Source organism: Molothrus ater, chromosome 1 (assembly GCF_012460135.2).
Source record: "Molothrus ater isolate BHLD 08-10-18 breed brown headed cowbird chromosome 1, BPBGC_Mater_1.1, whole genome shotgun sequence".
NCBI lineage: Eukaryota > Metazoa > Chordata > Aves > Passeriformes > Icteridae > Molothrus > Molothrus ater.
The window spans coordinates 47,980,009-48,006,643 of record NC_050478.2 but is presented as its reverse complement, the minus strand read 5'-3'; the positions used below and the strand labels follow the sequence as shown (position 1 = coordinate 48,006,643).

The following is a 26,635-nucleotide window of genomic DNA, read 5'->3' as shown; positions in this document are numbered from 1 at the left end:
TTAATGATAAATGCAGAAAATAGCACTACCACAGAAGTGAAAATGAGGGTTAGAACTGGATCACTGCAGGTAGACACAGTGTATATTCCCATTCATGGATTTATTGAACTACATCCTTAGACTAATCACTGTTCTTTTCATGCAGGAGAGGGCTCGAAACCTTTTCATTTCCGGTCTAAATATATTCCAGACATTGTTTAAATCTGTAAATCTTTGTGCCAGATTTGTTCTTTACTTAACAGGTATTCTCTTTCTGTTTCCCTCCTCTCCCCCATGTATTTGTATTATTTTGTTTCAACCTTCACTGTGCCAAAGTAAACCAACATAGACATTTCAGTCTGCTTCAATACCACTTGCTGGCCATTTTAGGATCTCTTCCTTCTGTGTTCTCATTTAAGTCCCTATATCTTGTGTATGGGTGCACAGAATTGCAGGTGTTATTGCCGTTTGTGTATTACCAGTGCCCTGTATCACATTATTTTTATACTTCATTACCATGCTAGAAATTTCTTACTGATTATGTTTTAGGATTACAGCTGCTTTTGTCGTAAGGATGGCTCTGTCTACAAATTGTCTTTTTTCTACTCTTTTTTTTTTTTTTACAACTGATGAGTCTCAGATTAGAGCAGAAATCCTTTTTTTTACTCAAAATCTTTTCAGTGCCATACCATTCTGATTTCTCTAGGCCTCAAAGTCCATTATTTATGACAGTCTGATCTTCTCCCATGATACCATCAGCAATGCCAGTTTTGAGCTCCAGCAAATTTTGTAGAGTTACTCTTAGATTTTTGTGCCAAAGTGATTAACAAAAATCTGGAGTCTGAGACTGACTTTTGAGAAATTCTAGCAGTACTGCCCTTAGTTTGATACCTCCTCTTTTCTTTTTGTCATTTCCATACATGGTCTGCGCCTCACCCCCCACGCTGATTCTTGTCTCAAATCCTATTTTGTCCAGATGAATTACTGATTTTCTGCCTGGCAGACAGAGTTATATCAAAATACTTTTCTTAAGTCAAATGCAGGAGAACTAAATCATCTGCTGTGCTGATAAAGCCCACCACATTTCACCCATGAGAAACAAGAGTTATTTTGCCAAAGATTAGATGAATCAGACTTGATCCCTTCCTGGTAAGCCTGTGCAATACTTATTCCAGTCTCTATTCACCTCAATATGTTCTTACTTACTTTCAAAATTTGTTCTGAAGCTGTGCCTGCTATTGAGATCAGCCATGACAATAACTAATTTCACCTTTCCCTCCTCTCTTTGTTAAGTATAAGCCTTGTGTTTGCTTTTGTATTCCTCTTGCATGACAAAGTTATTAAAAATCTGCCTTGCTTGCAAGGCCTTCTGTAGGTCAGAGAGAATGGACTTCATGAGAAGAAAGGGTGTTTTATGGTGAAGGAAGTGGCAGGATTTCAAGAAAGAGGATGTTTCAGATAAATCAGATTCTTTTGCAAATTATATAACAGTAAGTTTGGCACATAATTGGGGTGCCTTCATGCTGGTAGCTGTGAAAACTGGAGTTTCTGTTAGACCTGAAGCCTTCATGAGGGCATCAAGGAACTGTGGCTACAAGTTACAAGTGTGAGCACCAAACTGGGGGACTGAAGTCTCAGTGTGACAGGAGCAAGGTCCTCTGCTGCCCATTCTCTGGGCCCAGGGGAGACCAGGCCAGGCACCACATCAGGGCTGTGGCACAGAAGTGTGGCACCCCCGAGTGGCTTTGTGTCCCTAACTGTATGTCCGATTTGCTCTTTTTGGGAGGTGGCAGAAATCCCTCCTCTGCTGGCGTGGGTGTCCACTGCAGCCCAGCTTCACCTGGAATGACACTTGTGCTGTCAAAACCAACTGATAGCTTGGTTCTTCACATCTTAAAAACCTTAAGTGTGCTGGTTTTACTTTCAAAGAAATTTCCCTCATGTCATTCAAGAATGAGAAGAAAAAGAAGAGGGCTGTAAGTTTTAGCTTCCTGTTAAATCTATTAGGGAAAAGTGGAACCCCTTGCATCTCATTGTGTGAGGAGGTGTTGACCTCTGAAATATAAATGGGTAACAAGAAGAAATCGGTTGAGTCTGCTCTGTAATGGTTCCAGTTTAAGGTGCAACTCATCTGCTGTACTCTGGGAGTGGGATTGGTGCTAACGCTATGTTTGGGAAGCAAGAGACAGGAGAGGAAAGGGAAAGGGAAGGGCTCTGACCCTGTGACAGCCAGATCCACACAGGCACATGGAGCAGTTTGACTGCAAGTTTTCTCCAGCAGGAGCAGAAATATTTGCCATGAGCAGCTTATAGTTGTCCAGGCTCAACAACCTGCAACTGGGGATAGAGTGTTTCTACTTTCAATTGAGCCATTCTGCTGAGCTGCCAAGAGCAATGAACTTCTAAGTTTGTGCCAGTTCCTGCTCAGGAGATACTTCCAGATATTGAACCAGGTTGGGTTCCAGTTTAAAAATAATCCAAATACAATCCCTAAACCAAAATCACAGAGCCTTAGAATTCAATTCAGTTCATACTCTCTGTAATTCCTTGCTGGGAAAAACTCCTGGCTGCTGAATTTTAATTTAACATAGGAAAAGTTTCTACTGCTTTTTACAAGTTTAAATGGGAAGGAGTAGACACTTATTTTTCTAAAAGCATCAGACTGGTGCTTCTTTTGCCTCAGTAATTTTGAAACCATCACATCCAACCTGTCCTATTTGCAGTGAAGAAATTTAGCTATTTCTTCAAAAAACCATTTAAAATCTCAATTATTTATTGATGGTTGGTTTGGAAATGTTATTTCTCTAACTTCTCACAGTAGACTGGGAAACACTTTCCTCTTCCAGATGTATTCCTTCACAATTTTTGAGTTGATGCTAATAACCTGTGTATGATGTCACCAATGGTCAGATTCAGTCAAGAAAAATTGGAAAATGCTTTCTTAGGGCATGATGGTATTTTTTCCAGATGAATATATATATTGTTTAGCTTGTGTTATGAATTAATCTATTTTAATAAAAGTGAGGATAGTTCACTTGCCCCATATGCAATATCTCTTGAGACATGAGTGGGAGAATGCTTTGTAAAAAAACAGCCAAGCAATAATCCTAAATTCTGAGAACTAATTTTAAATTGAAATGCAGAAACAAAGAGTGGTCCTATATATACAAGATGACTTTCATGTTCCTGTCTGAAATTGCTAAGTGTCTGCAGTGGGAGTAATAGGACAGAATTTCTAAGAAGGTTAACTTAGATCCTTTTTCAAGTACAGCCATAGTCCAACTGAGAAATTTCAGCTGAAGGGTTTTGCTTACCTCTTTTTTGTTGGGTTGTTTGTTCTGAGAAATTATTTTAATCTTTCTATGTCTCTATTCTGTGATTCTCATGCATACAGACTTATTTCTGGAGTGAATGATTGTACACTTGATCAAACAAGATCCTCAAGGAAAAATTAGGCAATTACTCATGGTCAGGATGGAATAAGTGATTGAAAAGATGTAAATGTATTCAGGAACCTCAAGGCATGATGAAAAAATTATTTTATTCAATTCTTGTAGTCAACAAGGGCAAAACAAATAATGGATTTACAATACAAAAGAGAAAATATAGATCAAATAACAAGGACAACAGTAAAACTAGAGACTACACAAGTAATGGAACAAGCTACCAGGGAAAAATGTGCTAAAATTAATACCTGAGACATTATACTGTCAATTAAATTTCTTGTTATCCTGATTCTGATATTTTACAAAGATGGACCTCAGCAATGTGTTGTCTGGGCCTCTTTCCTTCCCCAGTTTCCCACATATTCACTTGATTTATACTCCAGGGCTTTTTATCTCCTAGCATCATGAGGAGACAACCTGCACTGCTTCACTTAACCTGAATAGGTGATTCTCTAAGCTTCTTCAGAAATGATAAGGTTTGGAGTTATAATGAATTATATCTCTTAGTATACAATACAAATGCCATAGGATATAGGGCAGGAATTAATTTTAAAATATTTGGACTCTTTAGAATACCTTCAAGCAATAGACCTGGTTTTCCAGAATGCAATGTTTTAACATACTGGTTTTTTTATAGTGGTATGACTAAAATGCTCGTTTAATGTTTCAGCCTATAAAGAAGAGCAATAACATAAAGTAGGGCAATATTACAGCCTAATTAAGCATTTCTAAAACATAACTTTTGATGACAGTAGTTCTACCTTTCCAAAACTATGCTCTGTCAGCTGTAGGGTTGTTCAGCTTGGTTCATATTGGTCCATGAAGTGAAAAACTCCAGTGGAGTAACTTATGAGCTGAATGTGCCACTTGGAAATATATTATTTAAATAACCTCTCTTGTTAAAACTGTGGCCTAATTAACTTGATTTTTCCCTTTGCCTTTCAAGAGGTCAAGCTTGACATTTGAGGAGTGAGTGTTAACTACTGTCCTTCTAGAGTCTGATTAATGTTCACAAAGCCATTTGAAGATGCTTGGCACTTAGTGTGTTATGGTGATGATCTTAGATAAAAACACTAACAAGCACTGAAGTTCAGTGTTTCCTGAGCAGCTTGCACCCTGCCACATCACTGTTTTCCCATTTTGTGAGTAGCAATTACTCAGTTTGGTCTGTGTTAAAAAGAGTATGCTTCAGCAGTTTTATTTTTGTTCTATCAGTCTGACTTTGGGACTCTAGCCCAGAGAGTTAAAAACATAATTTACAGATTAAGATTTGTAGGGGAAGAAAATAATGTAGGTGGTTGCAGTTAGATAAGTAATGTGCAGTTTTCACCATGAGTTAATGACCTTTGCCTCAACAAGTCCATCTGGGCTCCAGGAAGGATTGGGAGTGGGAAGATTTGCCCACTGATTTCCCCACAGATCACTGTGTTGTCACTGCCAAGCTTAGAGCTGCTGATTGCCCATGGCAGACCAAGAATGGAACAGAGAGTGGGCTGTAGACATGCCAAGGAGTGTTCCCAGCCTGGGGCTTATTGCATAGGATTTTGCCTGTGCAGAGTTGAATCCACTGGCCAGTTTTTTTCTTCCTCACATTTTATTTTCACAAAGAGGCAGGGGAAAGACGTTATTTGGCAATTTAGTGGATGTGTGAATAAATATGCATGCTTTAAAGGAGGTACAGTTTGTAGAGATGCAGAAGGGGAGGGAGGAGAGGCGTTACTGCTAAGGTGGGTTGTCCTTTGTGGGGCTGTAGTAGTGGTGGCACCACACATATTTTCAGAGAAGTCGAGGGCAGATACTGGGTGTGCATCTCCTGATTCTTGAGCAAGCAATGTAGCTTCAGCATAGCTCAGAAGAGATCTGGCATGAAAGATGAAGTGCCATTGCTCTAGGATGTGTGATATAGTGAACTCCTTCACTTTAATCACAGAATTTTTTTTATTGATATAGATGTAATTTCCTCCTGTGTCTCAGTCTGTTACCTTGTTTGGCATTTTGAGTATATCTGGGATTGATTCAAAGCAAGTGGTTGAACTTAGAGTGCTTTTGTCCTGTTCCATTTTCTGTGATGGCAGAGGAGCTGAGTGAGTTTAGTTCACTTTTTAGGTAACTGAACCTTTATCCTCCAGCTTTCACATTTTGGAAGCTGGCCTGACTGACTAGGCAGAGGTGTCAGGCAGCCAGCTGTCTGATACCCCACCATAGGGGCACTGAAGGCAGCCTAACAGCCTGTCATAAAATGCAGCAGAGCAGGCATCTCATATACAGACCCCTCTGATGGTGAGTACAGGTGGTTTGTGCCAGGTCTGCATGATTAATTCAGTTGTAACCTTTTTTTTCTAATAGAGGAATGCCTTGGTACCAGGAAAAAAGATTATATTCCTTCCTGACTTGACTGTTGGTTTGCTGGCTCCTCCATTTTTTCATTTGTTTTTTTCTCCTTGTAGTTGTCCTGCTCTTGCTGACTTGGAAGACCAAATACCCCCAAAAATATGTTCTTTACTCTAGTTGTCTTGCACAAGGACTGCATAGTTTCTTTGCAGTATGGTTTTAAAGATCTGATTTTAATGAGGAGGTCCATGTCTGGGAGCAGGGAATGGGAGCTGCTTAGGTAGTAAGGGGTAACCTAAAAATATCCCTAGACTTCCCAGGTTATGGTTTGTGGTGTTTTTCATGCAGGTTTTCATGGGCTTCTTTAAGTTTTGCTTACAGATGGAGCCTTAGCCAGCCTACTTAAAGCAGAATTAATTTTCACTGACAGTTCCTCCTCTCTTGTGAATCGAAACAGCATGGTCTGTATTTCAAATGGCAACCAGAGTACATTCTGGTTGAAGTATCTCACAGAAGGTCTTTGAAGAGGCAGGAGTTATAACCTGTAATACAGTCTGTGTAACTTCCTAATAAAAACAATGAGTAATTAGAGGTGAGCATTTGCTTTTTGGCAAGAATCCCTTCAGGAGGAGAAGCAATAAGCTGGTGCTCTCTAAACCAGTCAGAGTAAGACATGAAAAGTCAGCAATTCTGCCCTGGAAGGCAGTTTCTCATCGCAGTGCTTGTGGGAGGTGGCATCAAGGAGATGCACAAGCAGGGGCAGAGCAAATGTCTGCTTCTTCTGCGCCCAGGAGCTTCTGACCCTCAGAGTTCTGTGTCTGAGGTGCTGCAACAGTTATTGGAAAATGTGCCAAAATGTAGCATTTAGCAATAAACCTTGCCAATGGGTACTTTAGGGCTAAAAAGGGTGGTTGCACAGAGTGCTTGTTTTTACACTCTCTTTATAAATGCTGCATATCGACCTCCCCCATTGCCACTGGCATTCTTCCTGATTTGTCTGGAGATGAGATTAAGTCTAGTTTCTTTGAGGGCTTATGAGAGAAAGGGTGCAACAGGCAAAGGAGCAGGGTATCAACATGGAACAGATGTGAGAAGATGCTTGCCTTCATAGATCTGAGCTTAGCTGGCCTTCTGTCAGTGCCACTACCTGTGTCTGCTGGATTTCAAGTAAAATTTGTGAGAAATGCTTTTTTATATGGTGGTTGGACTTGTATTCTTAAGCTTTCATGTGGCCATCATTACCCTCTGTGCTTTGCAAGATGGCAGGAACCCGACCGAGAAGCAGTAAGAAAATTTTGTGTAGTATGTTTATTTGGTAATAACATAACAACCTTCTACAGATTTTTCTTAATATGTCTACTTCCCTCTTTTTCTATATGTTTGCTATAAGTGACCGTAAAGACTTCATAGGCCCAAGCAAATTTCTCACATTAATCAACTAGCATTCTGATATTCTTGAAGGTCTTTTCCAATGTAGATAATTCTATGACTCTATATTGTTGTTCAGGGATACTATAAATATGCCAGAGCATAATTAGAGATGTGTGCTTGTGGACCTATGTCCTTTTCTTCCCAAAGGAATAATTTTGGTTTATTTGGTATGATGAATTTTAAGCTCTTGTTTTTTTCATGCAATTTCCACTCTCAAGGAGTTTTCTCCTTGAAGTGCATGACTAATTCACATGAAGTGCTCCCTCACTTCTGAAAATGATACTCCAATTTATCCATCAAGTTTTAAAACTACATATTGTTATTGATTACTGCTTTTTTAGGACTGGAAGTACTGGAGAAATCAAGAGGGAAGCAGAGAACTTTCCTGTTGCCCAGCAGTGTACTGTGACAGATTGCAGAGGCAGTTCAGATTTAGTTATAATTGGCACCTGTTTTGTCACAAACAAAAATAGGCTGCTCTTGAACGAGATGGGGAACTCTTATCAGCATGATGCTCTTTGTAATATTTCTCATTTCCTAGTTGCATATAAGAGCTCTTTTTTTTTTAAACTCTCTTTGTACTTTGGCTTTCAGTTTGGAAATGCTTGCATTTCCAAACTACAGTATTCAGCCTTCAGGTCTCGTCTAAGCAGGGGAGGTACAATGAAATCTCTATTTACTGAGAGCTGCAAAGGGAGTTATCTTTATTAACAAGTCAGCCTGCTTGTGTAGACACCACTGTCTCCACTGGTTTCCTTCAGTTCACCATCTCCACTGGATGTGGCAGAGTGAGTCTGATGCCTACTTATTGCCACCTCTGGGTTGCTGGACATGTTGGTAGTGATGAGTGCAGGGTTTTATTGAGTTGTGCTGCAGTAGTCAGGGTTCTTCTTTCACAATTTTTGTTTGGGACAGTGGAAGAGGTGGATTTTTAGAGTGGCTCCTTTATTTAATGATATATTGGGGAGAGGATATGCTTTTCTGACAAAGCTGCAGTCACCTTTAAAGCAAATATGGGGAAGTTACTGAAGAGCTTGGGGCTGCATATGCCATGAGCATCTTAGTCCTGAAGTTTCATGGAATCCTTATTTTTCATTGCATATTAAAATTTATTCTCAGCCTTGAGAAACTTGCAGATGTAGGATGCCTTTTATGTGTTCTTTTATTTCCAGTTTCCCTCCATAGCATCACGGTGGATCTCACAGGTTCAGAGACATGGTATTGTCTTATGTTCTCAGGAGTTTGAGTTGATGGGTTTTGCTGCATGCTTAGCGATTTCTTATAGTTTCTATTCTGACTAAATATGTGATCAGGTAAGGTAAAATGTTGAAGCTCTCTTGTAGCCCTGTGTTGCTAGGCAATTTTGGTGGCTTTTGTTCTAATACCAGTTGAGCCTTCTAAAAAGAACTGTTCCCCAGGAAAGAAAATTACACGATTGGCAGCAATATTACTACTTCATTACTGCACTGGCACTGCCAGTGGCCTTCCTTGCTTTAAATTACACTGTTTCCTTATCATGTGCCAGAAGGGTAGCCAAAGTCAAATTACTGCTGGCAAACCACAGGGATCAGCAGTATAGAAAACCTGGCAATCACTGTATTTCTGCAGTATTAGGTGCTCTTCTTCTTATATGTTCTTGTATTACTGTGAGAATTTTTGATTGTGGATATAAAAATGGTCATGGCAGTAGTTATTTTTACTGTACTGCATCTTCAGGAAGAAGCAGAAATTACAGTGCCTCTCCTCCTAAGAGCTAGTGAGAATTAGTTGCTCTTTGGTCCTTCTCTTACTGGCAAATAATAATCCCAGAGGAGGCCATGCCAAGTGGAGATGATATTTCCAAGGTCCGTATGGCACCCACTTAGTTTGTGGCTCTTGCTGCACTTCTGAAAGTGCAATGGTTCTTTCCACCCACCTCCTCTCTGATGAGATATTATCATCTCCATTCTGTGAAATTTGGGAGAACAACTGAAGGGATAAATGACTCACACTGAATTAAGCAGCAGCTCAGGAAGAGAAAGCACAGATCTCTTTGAAGATTGAATCACGACTCCCAGGTACCTTTAAGACAGGGAGATGTGTTTGAGCCCCTCTCTCCCTGGGACTTTGCAAACCTGCCCCTCAGGATTCTGCATCACGGCTGCCCTCACCTCAAAAGTGTTCTGATGCAATTTCAGAATGCTTTTCTTGATGAGTTTCAGGGTGCACAGGAGCTGTTAATACCACCCCTGGCACAGAGGCTGGCTCCTACATGAACTACATTCAGGTGTCTGTCTGCCTCTCTGCATGACAGCATTTTTGCCAGGTGACCGTGTTTAGATGGCTGACTGAATAATATGATTGATTTAAGCTGACTCCCTGCTTTTGAGATATTTGAGAATACACAGCAACCTTATCACTTTTATTTATTGTCTACTTAATCAGGTCTGTTGAAGTTCTATTTTGTAGAATGATTGTACATACCTCACATCCTTGATTGAAGTGTCTCATTTGTGATTGTCTTTCATATGCATTGCCAATTTCATGGATCCAAGCCTCAAATTTACAGAAAAATGACTGTTTAACTCACCTCATCTTGATCCCCCATAGCATTGTGAATGGATTTTGTAAATAATGGATTGGGTGGTTCCTAATTTCAAACATTCCCTTCATGATAGATATGGCTTTCATACCAGTACAATCATCTCTTTTTCATTTCTTGAGTTCAAGAACTTCACAAGAGAGGTCAGAATGACCACATGCCATTTTAAAGACACAGTGGGGGATGAGTAGTATCAACACAGCAGTTTAGCAGGGTCAGAGAGAAAGCAGAGTTTTCTCAAGATCAAGGGCAGTACCTTGCCTATGGAGGTGTATCACTGTATCTCTGCCTGCTGTTCTAGCTTCCAGGGCACAATGATCTTACCTCTGTGTTACTCCCTAGTGTTCCACAAAACAATCTAGGATAAGAAATTGTATTAATTTTTTCTTCCCTTCCAAGTGGAAACCACATGTAGAAGATGTGGTTTTAACTTTTTAACATGAGGGGAAAATATAAAGAGCCTTTAGAGCAATCAGCCTTGTGTTCATACTGTTTTGAACAGTGAGGTGATACTGCTGTCTGGTCTGGTGCACTGGTCCTTTCCTGGAGTCTTTCTTGCATGGAGAAATCCCTATTGTCCAAATTCAGCTCCCTACAGCAGCTTTGAAATTTAAATCTCTACTGTACTTCAAGTAAAACACTTATTGAAACACCATCACATAATCTGTGGCCTTTCAAGAGAGGCTTAGGAAAATATGCAAATACCTAGACGTTCTTGACACAGCTAAAAGAAATTCAACCCTGATGATATTCTGTATCCCCTGTTTACAGATGGGGTACAAAATGCAGGTACAACTCTTTTCTTCTTTCTCACTTTTTTTTCCCCTGTTGTTTTCTGCTAATCCACAGAGGAGCAACATAACATGTCAAATCTGTTTACTCCTCAAACAGTCTGGGATGTTTGAATGTCTTTATTGTAATTTAGGAAGCAACTGACAGACAAAATTGTGTTGGGTAGACACTAAAAATAGGCACTGTAGGAACTACATAAACTCCCAGGTACAAATTAGCTTTTTTTTTTTCTTTTTTTTTTTTTTTTTTTTTTTTTTTTTTTTTTTTTTTTTTTTTTTGCCAGTGCAATTTATAATGAGAAATGAACTAAGCTTCTATCTCAAAGTTCCAGCTATAGATCAGCTAGAAACTTGAGGACTACTTTTATCCTGAGAGGTGGCATATTGATCTACAACTCCAAGAATTGTGCCAAGAATAGGAAATCAACAAGATCTTCACCTGATTTATGTAGGCTAGACATCTGTGGCACGCCTTTTGAAGGTGATCTCTCAGAGGCGTAATTAAAATTTGATTGTGAGTAATCATGATAATTTGTGTCTCTACATTGTAGCCCTGTGGCTGTTTTTATGTGGTTGTAAAGGTGGTTTGTCCCTGCTTGTGAAAAGGATGGTTAGAAAGCACTGGGCTTAAGGGCTAGAATTTTGCACACAGTTCTTACACAGAAGGTCTCCAAATTTTTCCAAGACTAGACCTCTGTTTCAGTTTAGTATTAGTCAAATTGCAAGTTAGTGAAAAAATAAATTCAAGAAGTTTTTAATCAGTAAAACTGAGCAGCCTCTAAATTTGCTCACTCTTCAGAGAGAGGCAGTGCTCTGATATTGGAGGTGCAGACTTGGGGTTGGAGAGAGTGGGTAAAGACAGCAGTTTGTAAATTAGTCTTACTTTGATCTCTACATATTAGCAAGAACAGCATCACTTTTTCCTTCATCCTCAACTCACCTGTCAAAAGGAGAAGGAAAGTATTGGGACAAAGGTTATCCTTCAGCCTGAAGATTTTTCCATTGATTTTCCCTATGATTTTGTGTTAGTGTGGATAGAATTTTCAAGGCACACAAAAGGCTACTGCTGAAGCAGACTGGATTAATTTCTTTTCTATCTGGATGATGGTTAGAATGTTGAAGAAGCTGTTCATCATTTGGTTTTGAATTATTCCTAGGGTTTGTTTGTGCTTTAAGATATTCATCCTGCCTTCTAAAAGGCCCAGCTTTCTCAGTTTATATCAGTAACAGTGATTTTTACTCTTTCATTTTGAAACTGAAAGGCATAAAACACCATCCATTGTTTACTTATAAAATAAGGTGGGGAGAGGTGGCATCTCTAATTCTGCATGCAGAACAGTCAGCATAGTAGATAGAGTTAGAAGCTGATTATTATAAGAGGTATGAGTTAGAACCAATGATCAATTTTGTGAGAAACCCTAGCCTTTCCATTAATTTTGATTTATTGATTTTTATGAGCAGGAGCAGTGAGAAGCTCAGGCTTTGAGGAGGATCAGAGAGGCCAGTGCATGTCGAGGGTTATTGCCTTGTTTCGTGCTGTGATTTATACAGTGAAGGTACTGGCTGCATTCTTCTGCTTGGTGTTATTTTATTTCTACTCATCATTATAGTATTTCATGACTTAAAGACAAGGGCCCTCTGAGAATCTGTTCTGTTGTGTCTCTGACATTATTACAGGCTGAAGGTCCGATTATTGGAATTGCTGAGCCCTTGCAGCTCCAGTGGAATGAGTGAAAGCTGAAGGTGCTCTGAAAAGCACGCCTGAGGCATTTTGTTCTTCTGAAGGGATTGAGTTGTTCCTCATAAATATAGGTCCCTGCTTTGACTAATTCTCCCTTGGCTGCAAGTCCTTTGAAGTAAATGGAGTTTACTTGATTAGAATTAAACCTGTGCTCCAAATTTAACTCCCATCTTTGCATGTAGCTAAAGAATTGATTAGATCTTAGTAAATCTGATGTTAAAATTAAGCTTCAGTTTTGCTTTCTAATTGGAATACTGCATGCTGGGAAAGATCAGAAACCTTTTTTTTTTTTTTTGAGGGTTCAGGTGATTCTGCACACAATTCATGTTCCTACAGCAGAGTAAACACACTGAAAGGGGAGTTTTGTGGCTAGAAGTACCAAGACCAAGTGTCTGCAGCTGGTGCAGAGAGTCAGCCAGCCTGAGCCACTCACATCCTCCTGGACAGACTTAATTCTAATTTGTCCAGTTCCAGTGAGAGAAAGCGGATGTCAGACAGTGGTTCAGCCCTGGGAAAATGTGATTTATCCCAGTGCTTGATAATTCTGCTGTTCTTGCAGAAGGAGGAGGAGGAGGAGGTTCCTCTTACAGGAGGAAGTTTGCCTAAGTAGTGGCAGTTTGATCCTGACATAAGGAAAGATGATGCTATTTAAGCATATGAGTGACTGCTGGAAAAGTTCAAAGGAGCACTCATGAAGGGGGGAAAGGGGAAGCTGAGAGATTTGGGGACTAGGTATATGGAGAAAGTTTATTCAACTTTACTTTTTTATTTGCCTTTTTCAGAACATAGATATGCAACCTACTGAAGTGGCCCTGCAAGTCATGACAGAGTTTAAAGATTCTGTTCAGTCCTTGCTAAAGGCCCTTCTCTACTCAGGTTGCTCAGATGTGTCCAGAGGTCAGCATTGCTTCAGTCCTTGGTTTTTGAAAATCCATTTTTTGCTCAAGGAGAATCACAGCACACTCCTGCTTTTCCATTTTGGGATCATCACTACAGTGCTCCTTCATTTCTTTACTTCCATAAAACCAGTATTTGATTAAAAATAAGGATGTTTTGGAATTGGTTTTTGATTTTGTTTGTGTGGTTTTTATTATGTTTGTCTCAGATAAGGGATAGGTTATAGAAGATCCATTGCTTTTGATTCTTGTTATTTTCAAAGAACAAATTTAATCAGTTATATTCTCATCTCTATATCTGTCAACATTTTTCTTGTTACCTCTATGCAATATGGTAGATCATCTGCTGTGTCAGCAGAGCTTCACATTTCAGTGTGTACATTGGTCTAATCCTGTTTTGTGAGTGATGGGCCCTGGTGTTTGGTTCTCAGCAAGATGGACCATGCTGTTATAGCAGTGGAGAAGGCTCTTCTTTTGATGAGCTTCTTCTCTTTGTCTCTCTGTCCCAGAGTGAGCTACAAAACTTGGCACAAATGACAAACATTGAGAGAATATTCGGGCAAACAGGTAGTTGCTTCCTCTTCTTGCTGTCAGTCTCCTAAAGACAAGGGTCTACGTTGAGTTTTGTTGTCTTTAAGACTTTAGACCAAGGCTGGCTTTTTACAGTAGTGTTTTGGCATCCTTTGCTCCAAGAACTGGGATTTCACTCAAATTTGCTACTTTCTAGATTTCATGGTTGATTGTATTTTACGTTTATTTTTTGAAGCTCCTGCCTGTACATGTTTTATTCCACCCCCCTTGTTTTTCTGTTTTTAGCCAGTGAGACCTGCAACGATTTCCACCCCATGTTCTTCACCCATGACAGATCGTTTGAGGAGTTCTTCTGTATCTGCATTCAGCTTTTGAACAAGACATGGAAGGAAATGAGGGCAACTTCAGAGGACTTTAACAAGGCAAGAAAAAGGGTGGGGTGGGAATAACTGGGCAGAATGGTGAAACAACGCCGTATATTCTTCCCTAGAGACACAGGGATTTCCTAATTCCCATTCTGCTGAAAGCCTAGAGATTTATCTCTTTGGATGCTTTGCACATCAGGATGCCAGCATTTAAAAAGTTATGGATAGAAGATGGGAGATGTAAGGAGGTTCAGAAACCTTTTTCAGTCATGTTACACTGCAGACTACGAGACTAAAATCCTGGCTTGAGGGGAAATTCTGCCTTTTTATGTTAGCAATATTATGCTGAAGTGCTGCAGCCTCCAAGGTTGTAAATAATGCAGAGAGAGTACTGCAGTGATAATTCTGTGCATCCCTTTCATTTCATGTGAGCACTAAAGTGATAAAATATTCAAGAGTGGACACAATCATGACAGAGTGCTGTGCAGTTTAGCCTGATAAAACAAAAAGAAAAACAAAAAAACCCAACAAACAAACAAAAAAAAAAAAAACCGAAACCACAAAAAAAACTAACCACCAACCCAACCAATCAACAAAAATTAAAAAATAAAAAAAACACAAACAAACCACCAAAAAACCAAACCAAAACAAACAAACAAACAAAACCCCTCAAAACCAGTGAAATAAAAATTCAACCAAAAACTCCTCAGGAGGAATTCTGGAAGCTTCAGCCAATCTTCTGATGCTCAGAAAAGCAATAAAGAACACATTTCTCTGCGCGGTCCCTAGACATCCAATTTTTACTCAATTTACCATGAGGCTGAACAGTATCTCTGGCATTTTCTAAGAATGGCAAACTCATGCTTTTATGGCCAGCTGTCATGCTTATCTTTATTGGGATCCTCTGACTGGATCTTGGTCCTCTCCCTGGGAGATGTTGGGTTTAGAACTGTTGGTTGAGAATGAAAAAGTGAGACTAAGACATGCTCTGTCAGCACGTGCCTTATGAGTGCTCTGAAGTCACCAGACTCAAATGTTATGTTAGAGCCAGTAGGAATAATCATGCCTGACTTTTAATTGGAACTGTCTGTTATTGAAGTGGTCCCAATGTCCATTTTCTACTTCAGAGTGAAGCTGAATTTTTAGGTCACAATGAGGAGTAACCTTTGTTGACTTCTTTCAGGCAAGTTAGTTGGCAGCACTAGCAGAGCCCTGGCTAAAGAGAGAAAGGAAGTCCAATATCCACGCTGCTGTAGCCAGATGACCTAGAGCTTTGTTCTTACATGGAATTTTTGACATGCTTCTCGTCCCTAATGATCCAGGAACACAGAAGGAGCAATAGCAAGATAATTCACTGGACCGTATAGGGTTGCTAAAATCAAGAGCTTAAAAAGCAACTTTATAAAGACTAATTCATAATATGTGGTTGTTTTAAATAAATGTATTGACAGCTGCCTATTACTTACAGGCCTTCTATCTCAGTAGAAGAAGCATTTGTCTACATAATTTCCCACAACTTGGGTTGAAAAATTATTAGCAATCCTAGGGAATTCAGATAAAGAATGGCTCCATTTTGGCCACCAGCCCAGGTCACCCTAAAAGGAAAACAAAGAAATTTGCTTTGCAGTGTTAGGCATTGTTGTGGAGGTTCATAGGAGATCAGGGAGTTTTTTCTCTGATATGGCTAGTTTACTACTTGTGTTTTCTGTTGCTGATAGTCCTGTGACTTCACCTATCAGTTCTGTCAGGGTCAGTAACATTGGCACTGTGTCTTACTGCATGTGTCTTTGAAGACATTGGCAATTCTTAACCCTGTGGGGCAAATCTGAAACATTTGCCATTGGGTTTACCAGGGTTTGTGTCTGGTGGTGGCACTGTGCTGCATGATCCTGAACCCAGGATCTCTGGCTGCAGAAATCACTCTTGATTTTGTAACTGTTTCTGTAAAGGGGAGGGAATGCTAAGCTCTTGAGTCTCTCATTTCTAACACTTCTCTAATTATGTTTTGCTTATCTAAATCCTTTCTTAGAGTCATAAGGAAATTTTTGTGCTCTTATCCACTTCAAATGACATGTGGTAGCGATGTGAATTACTCAGCTGATAAACATCTGAAGGGATCTGTGAGTGCAGCAAACTGTGTTCTTGTGTGGGTTTGTGAAGCACTGGAGGGCTTGTGGGGGCTGACACGTTATCTGGTGGTACCCAAGGTTTATGGTGGTACCCAAGGTTTATGGTGGTACCCAAGGTTTATCCATCTGCTTGGCTGTCAGTAGCCAAGTGCAGCCCATGACTTTACCAAACTAAACACCGCCATTTTTCATCCTTACCTGGCAAGAGGCTTTGGTGATCACAGCATGTTAGTGTCCTGTCTGCATCTTCCCTGCGTACTAAGGGTGCCCACTTCTGTGCAGTCACTATTGAAAACTTGGCAGGCAAGGGCCACGTGGGCCTGGGGAGCATTTAGTCTGTCCTTTCAGAGGTGGGGAAGAGACCAGACCTCACAAGATGCAGTAATTTACTTGTGTGGGGAAAAAAAAATCTTCCATCTTCTCTTTGTGTTACTATTTTTCAGTTTCAATAACTTGATTGTCATGGTAGTGCATGAAACACCACTTTGTTACGGTTTACTATCCCCCTGCCTGATGGGATCATTTGTTTTATTCCTTTCTCTGTCCCTTCCTTCCTTAAAACCTCCAAAACAAAATTAGACACTCTCAGTATATTGATTGGTAACTCTTGAGACCTGGACATTCTGCTAAAAAATCTAGACTGCTTGCCTTCATGTTTAATCATAACCGAAGAAGAGGAGCTTTTTAGTTTAATTTCAAACTTTTTATTAATCACAGTAACTTGTACATTGAGGGTCTGTAGGAGGTCTGTGTGCACATACAGAGAATTATTTCCTCCTCTTTGAATTGGGGAATGACAGGCAATAAAAGAGGCAAGGTTATTGAATTTCCCCTCAGGTTTTGGTGCCTGCTCTCAAGGGTTCTTTAAGCCACATATTAAGACTTCTTTTGAGGACAAAATGGCATACCATGCCATCGTGGTTCTTCAATCTATGGTGTGGAGATTCCACATAGGTGAGTTCATTTTTAAAGTTTCAAAAATAATTAAACCAGCTCTTTGCTCACAGTTGGAAGAATTTTATGGTATTTTAGTGAGACATTTATGATCTCATACTTTACCCAATTCTTATTCATTAAAAGACACACGTTTTGTCAACTCTTGCATGAGAAAAAGTCCTTTGATGTCTATGGTGATATTATGATACTGTCAGACCTAAAACCTTTTTTTCAGTCTCTCTATGCACTGGTAGACATCTGAATAGAATAATTCAGACAGGCAGCTAAGCTTATATTATGCCTTTGTAACATCTTAAGACATGCATAATTCATGTTTTGTGAGTTTCCTAGAGAAATTAAGATGCAGTTGTATAGATAGACATGCAAGTGGCAACAATTCCATTTGAAACCCTTTTGTTTTTATTTGAGCCTACAGATGATCAAAGGACACTTTACAAGTTTCTCCAAAGTAATTTGTGAGCAGGCAGCGTGGTTTATGGCTTTGAAAATATAATCTCCAAGCTTTACATACTTCTACATGTTTTATTAAAGCAGAAGAAAGTGTTGTGTATTGATTTTTGGAGTCAGTGCTGATTGTAAAAAAGCTGGCCAGAGTTATCTCACATCCAGCATCTAGAAACCTTCATCAGCAACCTGCCCATTTAAATAGGTGCCCATCAGTCAGATTTCTTATAGGGACCACCCTACACTCTGCCAGGGTAATCAGACTCTGCTGCCACACAGACTGAGAAATACTTAAACTGCTTTGAGGTTTATGGTTTCTTTTTAACACAGTGGTAGGGGGAATTTAAAGTACCTGCTGGACAGTAAAATTCCTCCCATGGGGCCAAATGAAAGCATACTCCCAAAGGAAAAGTTTTTCTTGATCCCCACTAGATGTACTTTAGTAAATGCACCTGGATTGCCCTAATGTGGATTTACACTGTGATTGATATCTCTTTAGTGGTCTTCTTGTAAAGTACATATATGGTTTCTTGGGATACAAGGAGACAGCAAGTAGGACATTGTACAGGGGACAAGATTATCCTCTTAACTCTTTTTTCCAGAGATTTCAGGCAGCTGCTTTTCGTAGGTTTGAAGTTCACATGCTAATAGGAGGAAGAGTGAGCAAATGGATTATTTTAATTGCAGCCATAGCTTGTCTTATTAAATCTGCAGAACAGAATAAGTAATTTGCTAATTCTGTACCTTGTGTTGTACCATCCAGTGTGGAAGGAAAAAGACAAATTTTTTTGACTTGGCTAGCAGGGTGTTGAAGCTGCATTACAGAGAATGGGCACAATGTGGCTGATTTTATTAGTATTAGTGTAGTTGTTGGGTTTTAGATGACCAAAAAGGACTACTCATAACAAGATGCAGATTATCATTCCAGCATGGCTAAAGTTAAATTGGAGGAACCAAAACTGAAAAAAATTGTAAGCACTGTGATATAAGGTGCTTGAAAACAAAATCCACTGCATTCACTAAAATTACAGGTTTGAGGAATAGGAAAGTGGGACAAGGTTGGGTAATGATGCTGCCAATGCATTTTTCTTGTTACTTAGAGATTTAGTTAATTTGCCCTCTGGACGTGTGTTTGAGATCATCACAGTACAGAACATGAGCTTTTAAATGTTTTGTGCAACTGTATTTTTTAATAAGGATATGTAATAATATTGCATAATATAGAAGAAGAAGAAGAAAATACTTTGTAATAAGAAAAATATTCTCAGAAACCTCAAAAACAGGTTTCAGCATTCAGCTAGTATCCATTTCACAGTGACAACCTGCTAAGGGATTGCCCTTGTGGTATCTGCCTGTTTCAGGGACACACAAAGCTGCAGCACTGGATCCCCCTGCAGCAGGGGGATCTGCTCAGCAAGATGATAAAACATGTCACTGACAGGCATGCACATAACAAACTGCCTTTGTGGTGATCAGAGGAGTAGACATTGTTCACAGTGGCAACAGATGCAAACAATAAATGCCCTACGTGAGTCCTGTAATTAAATAGCAAAGCAAACACAGAGGCATTTGATAACCACAAAAGATGTTTATGGCTCATGCTCAGGCTCTGCAAACATTTTTCCTTGCTCACTGACAAGATAACAGAAAAGGTAACCAGGCGTAACATAAAAATGAAAAATACCATTTCCTTCCTCGGTGGAGGTTTGGAAATGCCATGCCACAGGTTTCTCAGCTTCTTTGGTGCTGCTGTGTTTTTGGCAGCTGTAGGATGAATAATTGGGGAAGGCTGGGTTCAAAATATGACTATGGCTCTTAAGAAGCAAACTTGTGTGAGCACTGGTTTGTGTGAAAATGTGTGGTGGGCCAAACCCACCATCAGGTTGTGTGAGTTACCCATGAGGAAGCAAAGGCCTAGGGGTCATTTTGAAAGGGTCAGAGCAACAATGTGGCAGAGGAGTTGTCACCAGCTTTGTTGGGTCCACTGCAAACTGGGGAGACTGGAGGAGCAGACTCTGCATAGCTCCTGCCCAAAATGCCCCCCCTGGCTGCAACCTTGTGGTCCTAATGCTGGTCCTTGACATGGCAGCTCTGTGCCTGACCTAGAAGTGACAGGCCTTTGCCTCACTCCTGTGGGAGCAGCAGGTCCCCAGCATGCTCAAGTGATCCCCTCTAGTGGCACTAACAACATTCTGCACTTTTCTGCTCCTTCTTTTCTGCTCCTTGCAGGCTTGGCCAAGTCTTGATAAACCACACTTAACAGGAAGGAGGCAAAGGCACCCAGAGCTGAAGTGCCTTGGCAGTGAAGCAGCTGCAGGGTCAAAATCAGGACCAGGATGTCTGGCCACTTGCTCCAGCCCCCTCCATCACCCTGCCACAGCTGCAGTAGCAGCTCCAGCCCCAAATGGGTGCTTTCCTCTCTCTGTGCCTCTCTTCCCCCCCACCCAGCTGCACAGGGGGCTTGGAGAAGGATTGCAAATGGTAGCTTCAGAACATGAAAGAATCATTACCTCAAACAAGAGAAAAAATAATTCAGACAAACTTGAAAGTAAAATGCTTTGGTCAGTCTTTAAACCTGTTTGTCACCGCCTTTTCAATGCAATGAAAGAAGGAAGGAGAGGGATGGTAAATAGTTCTTCACAGGTGCTCTCCAAAGCATTATTGTTTTCTTATGGGTCTGAAGCAGATGAATTTAACTTCCTTTGGGAGAAGCTTTGGAAGGCTGTTCTGTTTGGATTTTACTGTTGGGAAATGCCAGGCTAGTGGAATGATTGCACCTCTCTGTTAGCTTTATTGCACCTTCCCTTGAGAATGCTATGTTTATATCACTCAGGGATATTGCAAATAAATTATTCTCACATAGAATGAATTCAGTATTCCCCAGGCTGGGGCAGATTAGCACAAATTAAATCCCACATTTTCACACCTGACGCCAATAGCACTTTATTAACTTTTATTGGAAGCAGATAATTGCTATAAATATATTGTATCATTATTTGTAAAATGCATGAATTTTTAAAAAAATGTGGCAATTAACATTTTGCAAGTCTGCTGCATAGATTACAGAGAAAATGAGACTTTTTAATTGAAGAAATTACTCCCTTCAAATATAATAGGAATCCTTTAGAAAGCATAATTTGGGTGCAGAAAAATTGTCAAGTCTATTCCATCAATAACCTCTTCCTTCAGAATGGACTTTTTTAAATAGTGCAATTGAATGTGATGCAGAGAAAGCCTGTTTAACACCTTTCCCTAGCATTTGGTCAGTGTTCCCTCTATGCTTTTTGTGGCCTAGATATTCCAAATGTATGCCTTCATCAGCTGCTCACTTAGGAATGGCTCTGCTTAGTCTTCTCCATCTCTGTGCATTTATCTCCACCTGTCAGATCTCCAAATGTGTCCCATAGCACTCATCTGCTGCTCCTGGCTGCAGGAACCTGAGAAGGGGTGTTTAAGATGCTGAAGAGGCATCTTTCCATTTACTGAGGCATCAGTCTGTAAAAATCAGATTTAAGTATTCATACCCCAAAAAATCAGGGCTGTCAAGCTCAAAAGAATTGAACAACAGTATCACATTTTTAAATCTAGGTGGTTGCTTCCTTCTGAAAAAATTTCAGTCTGAACTAGCATTGTCAAGAATGCAAATACATTTTAAAAACTAATTTGTGAAAATTAAGTACTTAGACTGCATAATGAAGCAGTCTAACTTGCCCTTTTTCTGCACTTTGTAGCTTATGAACTATTTTTCTAGTTCAAAGACATTTTTCATTTAAAACAGTGCCTTTACTATTTTTTGTCTTTGCCACAAGGCTCTGGAAGTCTTTAGTAGTAGGGTCATATCTAGTTACAGATGAACAGTCCTTCTCCAGTGACCACATATGCAATGATTTCAAGGGGGGTATAGCCTTAAAAGGAAAATAATTTTCAAGCATGATTTCTGCCCATTTATATGCCTGGATGGGTGCACCAACAAAGAGATGGATTCTTCAAGCCAAAAATCAAGGAAAGGGAAGGATGTCTGAACAAAACATCTGCTATTTAAAACAAGAAAAGAGTACTTTAGTGTAATCCATTCCTTGGCCAGCAGTTTGTCTTGTCCTTTCCCAGTGATGAAGCACTGTGTTGGTTTCAGCAGTGGAATCTCTTATTTGAGGAAAACCTAGCCATTGTTGGCAGAGGAGATTTTATCCCCCAGATTTCTAGTGAAGTCTGTGTGTTACTGTAGAATACATGCAGGTCTGTGTAACACCCTGGAGATGATAATTTTTAAAGCTGCTGGTACTTCATACTTTCAAAGCACTCTTCATTTTCATCTCAGTGGGTGCTGATCAAACCAATAAACTTTCTCAGCCTGCAAAAAGATGACTGAGTGGAAAGCCCAATAACCAGAGGAGAAACAATGAGTGTGGGTAATCTGTGCTAACCACTCACTTTCTACTCCACAGAAACCTTTTGCACTGGAAAAAAAATGCCTCAGTTGCATGTAGAGTGTGTTAGTGGTGAAGGGAAATGATATAACCTAACTGGAACTGTCACCAAAACAGCATATTTTGTGATATTGCCCCTGTCATTCCTGTCTAAAAGTGTGGATAATAATCAGATCCCAGGAACCACTCCTGTCTCTGTATTTTTATTTATTCTTTCTAGGATGTGTTTTTGTAGTACAGTTAAATCAGAGGTGCATGGCATATGGCTTTTTGCTGCATGAATTGCTGCTGATGTGAATGTCAGTGGGCATATAATACCAGATTTTCATTTCGTGAATCACAATGCATGGAATTCAGCCCAAGAGCTCCCCAGACTATAGACCTTATTATAGGCAAATAAAAAAGGGAAGGAAGGGGGGAGAGGTGATGTCTTGGATATTTTGTTTCAGTTGAAATGAGGTTATCGTGATGAATGATGCAGCTGACAATGAGATTTTTATAGCCTCTCTTGGAGTAGCAGAAGAGCTTGTATTATTGTTGGTTTGCTTTAAGTAATTGTAATCTAAATAGCACCGTGGTTGAAAAGAGCAGCAGAAATCTTTCATATGTGTCTCGTAAGCAAAGCCGGGGTGCTTATTTGCTTTTGTCTCGTCTGTCCTTATACAAATGTCCTTCATTGTTTGCATCTTACATCTCGGGTATTGTCTTGATTGAATATGTCAGTCACCATTAAAGAGGCGTTTGCCAGTCAGGGGCTGCTGCTGCCTGTCTCTATTTTTAGCACATGAGGTAACTGGCCAGCAGCTGACAAGCTGATCCTGCTACCCATGCACCAGTGTAAATTAAGGTTGGCTGTGATAGAGGCAGATGGGAGGGAGGGCTGCTGGAAGGCAGTGTGAGAGGGAGGGAGAGGATGGTGTGGGGGTGCAGACGGGCTCTCCTCTCCTTTACCCACATCAGCTGTCTCAATCCACATCCACACCATGCACACTGGGCCAACACAGGTACCTGCTGGCTCTCTGTGGGTTACCTTTATTAGGTGGTCACAGGTTAAACTGGGCCATGATGTGCTAATGTGAACTGTCCTCAAGTTCCCAGACACTGCATGAGAGGGAGAATGGAGGAGGTGAGGGGTTTAGCATGTCTTTCTGAAGGCAGTGTTAGATTTTGCCCCACAGAGTATTTGGCCTTGAGACCACAGCAGAGGCAGTTTTTATTTGGGATGGTAGTGAAGCTTAGACATGTGAACTTGGGTTCTGCCACATTTCCACTGAGAGCTAAATAGCCTACTGGGGAATGAAAAGTGTTGTGTGTGCCTCTGAAAGTGGTAAGGCTCTTTTTAATTTGCCCTTTCCCCTCTTCACTGTGGATTTAAATAGTATGCAAAAAATCTTGTAGATTTATTGATGATGAAAATGTAATCTATTAGGAGGTTCCATCCCAGTTCCTTAGGTTACCTTTATATGTTGGTCATGGTAAGCAGAGAAGCAAGGCCCCCAGTAATGCATATGAAAGCTGAGGAATATCACCTTAAAAGCTGAGCACAAGAATGGAGACAGATTAGATACCATGAAAGTATATCAACCCAAACAATGGGGAGAGGTGAAGGAACAAATATCAGAATCCTTGAAAAGGCATTTGTGTAGATGATTAAAGATCTTGCCATGCCAGCTGAAGATATTTTTGCCATGGCCATGAAACTAAAATCCTCAAGAACCAATCCTTGCATCAAGAATGTCGAGTCTGCTTCTAAAAGACTTCTGTGAAAGTATCTGGAAAAAGAGCTTTCATGCATGCTTTGAATTTTATGGCAATTTTTTTCTCTGAAGACTTTTCTTCAGATTTCAAGCATCAGTTTTCTCTCTCAGGGAAACTGATCAGAACCTCAGCAGGAAGAGCTTAAAATTGCAGTTCTATCCATTTTACTTGACTAGTACATGCTGCCTAGAACTTTTGTTGTACTTAACCAAGAGCTCAAAGGAAACCACAGATCTCATCATATCATTGTTACATTGTCAGCCTCTTCAGAAGCAATTGACCAGCCCTTCATAGTGAAAATAACATCTCTAAAGTCACCAAGTGGAAAAATGAAACATCTTTGTTTTTGTAAAATCAGATGTGTGAGATAAAGAATGTAATCTCATAGCTGTCAAGATTCTGAGATTCCTTCCAAAAACTCATTTTTATGTAAGCTAGGGTTCTGGAAATTGTTAAAGGACTGTTACCTTCCCTGGGGATCTGGAAGTTGTTAAAGGGCTGCTTTCTTCCCAGTGATTTTCTTTTTTGATCTGATTGTCAAATAACTGATACTTCTTCATTTTAAGGCCTATATGTGATTTTTTTTTTTGAAAGCTAGGACTGGATGTAGCAATCTTAATGAATTTCTCTCTCTGTTCCTTTAGCTTCTCTCCATGTTCAGCACTCCAATCTTCAATAGGATTTATTCCCCCAGCTTACTTTCCACCTGTCCTCTTTCCTTGGAACAATGGCATGCCTCATAGTACTTCCACCTGCCCTAAGGAGGGTGTTAATGGCTTTTCTCACTTTCTAGCTAGGGACACTCGCTGACTACTTTGGGCAGCCACAACTGACAAGACATCAGAAGAGACCCTTTCAGGTCATAGAATATTGGAAGCCAGTTTTTGGAGCCAGGGTGGGTGTTATTGGCAGCTATGTATTTTCAGCAGGGGTAGAAATCTGAAGGCCACTGTTAAAATTGTAAAGTCATAATTACACGTGCACATGCATTTCTTCTTCCTAAAAATTGATCCATGTGGACAGTAAAGTCTTACCTCAGAAGTAGTGGTATAAATACAATATTTTAATAATGATGGCAGAGAACAAGATACTCTTTTATCTAGCCTAATTCTGCACACAGTGGACTTCAAAGTTTAATTTACTTAGAGAAAAGAACTGTCTCTACCAATCTGGGAGATGGACTTCAGGTAAAAGATATTTTATGTGTGCAGCTTGAAAATGGATTCAGTTATATACACAGCCTGAATGGCCCTTTGCTGTGTAAAATCTTTAAAGTACCAGGCAAAGTCTTTAAACTGGTCGTTCTACTTTAGGAGAAAAGAAAGAAAATATCTCCATAAAACTTATTTACCTTTGCATGGGTTAAGGGTGTTTTATTGCCTTGATGCTTTTAAGCTCCAGAGAACAGGATGTTTCATAGCTGCTCAATTTGCTTTAGTTATTATAATTTGAAAGAGTTTGATGGTTCTAATTTCCTTCTCTACGCTTCTTGATTTTAGTACTAGAGTAACACTTCAGTATCTTGTATTGATTTTTATGGTGGCCAGGGTTTTGATATTAATTTCTGCGGATATTTTCTTTGATACTAAAAGCTGAGGATGGGTGACTGGCAAAGCAAATTGAGGACTGACAAAGGCTAATTTCATGTAGGCTAATTTCATGTTTTACAAATATCGTTGTAGGTGCTTGGTCTCTGGGCTGATGAGTACCATGAATCACCAGTGCACCCTTGTGTGGTGTGGACTAACTGCACTCTGGGTTGCATTAGCTAAAGCACAGCCAGCATGGCAGAGGAAGGGATTATTTCCCCCAGCTTGGCCTTTATGAGGCAGCAACTGGAAGACTGTGTCCAGTTTTCTCCCCTAGAAATTAGGAGGAACTGATGAAATAGTGCTAGTCCAGCAAAAGTCTACTAAGATGATTAAGGAGGATGGAGCATGTGGTGTTCAAAGGGAATGTGAAGGAACCAGGTTTGTTCATCCTGGAAAAGGCTGGATCCAGGGTGGATCCAGTTGTACCTTCTGCCATTGTTAGAACAAGAAGGAGGAGGAGAAGGTGCACACCCTTCTCAGAAGTACGCAGAGAAAGAGGAGAATAGAAGTCGCAATGAAGAAAACTGTTAGGATGTAAGGATGAAACACTACTGATACTGGTGCAGCTCTTGAACCAGTTGCATAGAGAGATTATAAAATCTTTATCCCTGGAGAAAAATAAAACTTGCCCAGAATTGCCCTGAGGAACCTGACTTAAGTATGAAATTAGCTTTGCTGTGTCTGCAGAACTCAATCCCTAGAACTGTCTAGCAACCTGAATTATTTTGTAGTTTTATGGGTAAAAACTACTTTCTCATGCAGTAGGGTATCTTATCCAGATAGGAAGAAGTGGTAATTCATGTCATTAATCATCATTGAAACAAATTCAGATGGAGCATCAGCCAAGCTCATAAATTTTTCCTTATGTTAAATAAAGCATAAAAGATCATTATGATGGATTCTGTGGCCCCTTTAAGAAGTCAGGCTTTCCCCATTAACTGTGGTGATCCCTTTAAAGCAGTTTTAACTTGTCTTAGCTTTGACAGCTGAGCTGTTACTACTCAGGGGCATTCAAGCCCCTTCAGAAATGTGATGTTGAAAGCATTTCTTCAAAATTTTCTTGCTAACATTTACAAAAGTATATTTTACTAAATGGTTACCACTGGCTATACTACAGCACAGCTGACATGGTAACTTCACTAACCACAGTAACTCATTTGAACCCTAATTCTTAAAGCACGCAATGTGTGTAGAAGTTGCAGAGCCATGTTGGCTGCTAGTGGATTGGTTTTTGGG

The 26,635-nt window shown here is 40.0% G+C and overlaps 1 protein-coding gene across 3 annotated transcripts in view; it reads left to right on the top strand.

Moving 5' to 3' along the window:
* The window catches only part of ELMO1 (engulfment and cell motility 1), a 303,484-nt gene that overhangs the window by 185,713 nt on the left and 91,136 nt on the right, over positions 1-26,635 (top strand). For all 3 annotated transcript variants that reach the window (XM_036403051.2, XM_036403059.2, XM_036403067.2), the window contains one exon: positions 14,013-14,149. In XM_036403051.2, coding sequence (XP_036258944.1) covers positions 14,013-14,149 — 137 coding nt within the window. The remainder of the gene's footprint in view (positions 1-14,012; positions 14,150-26,635) is intronic.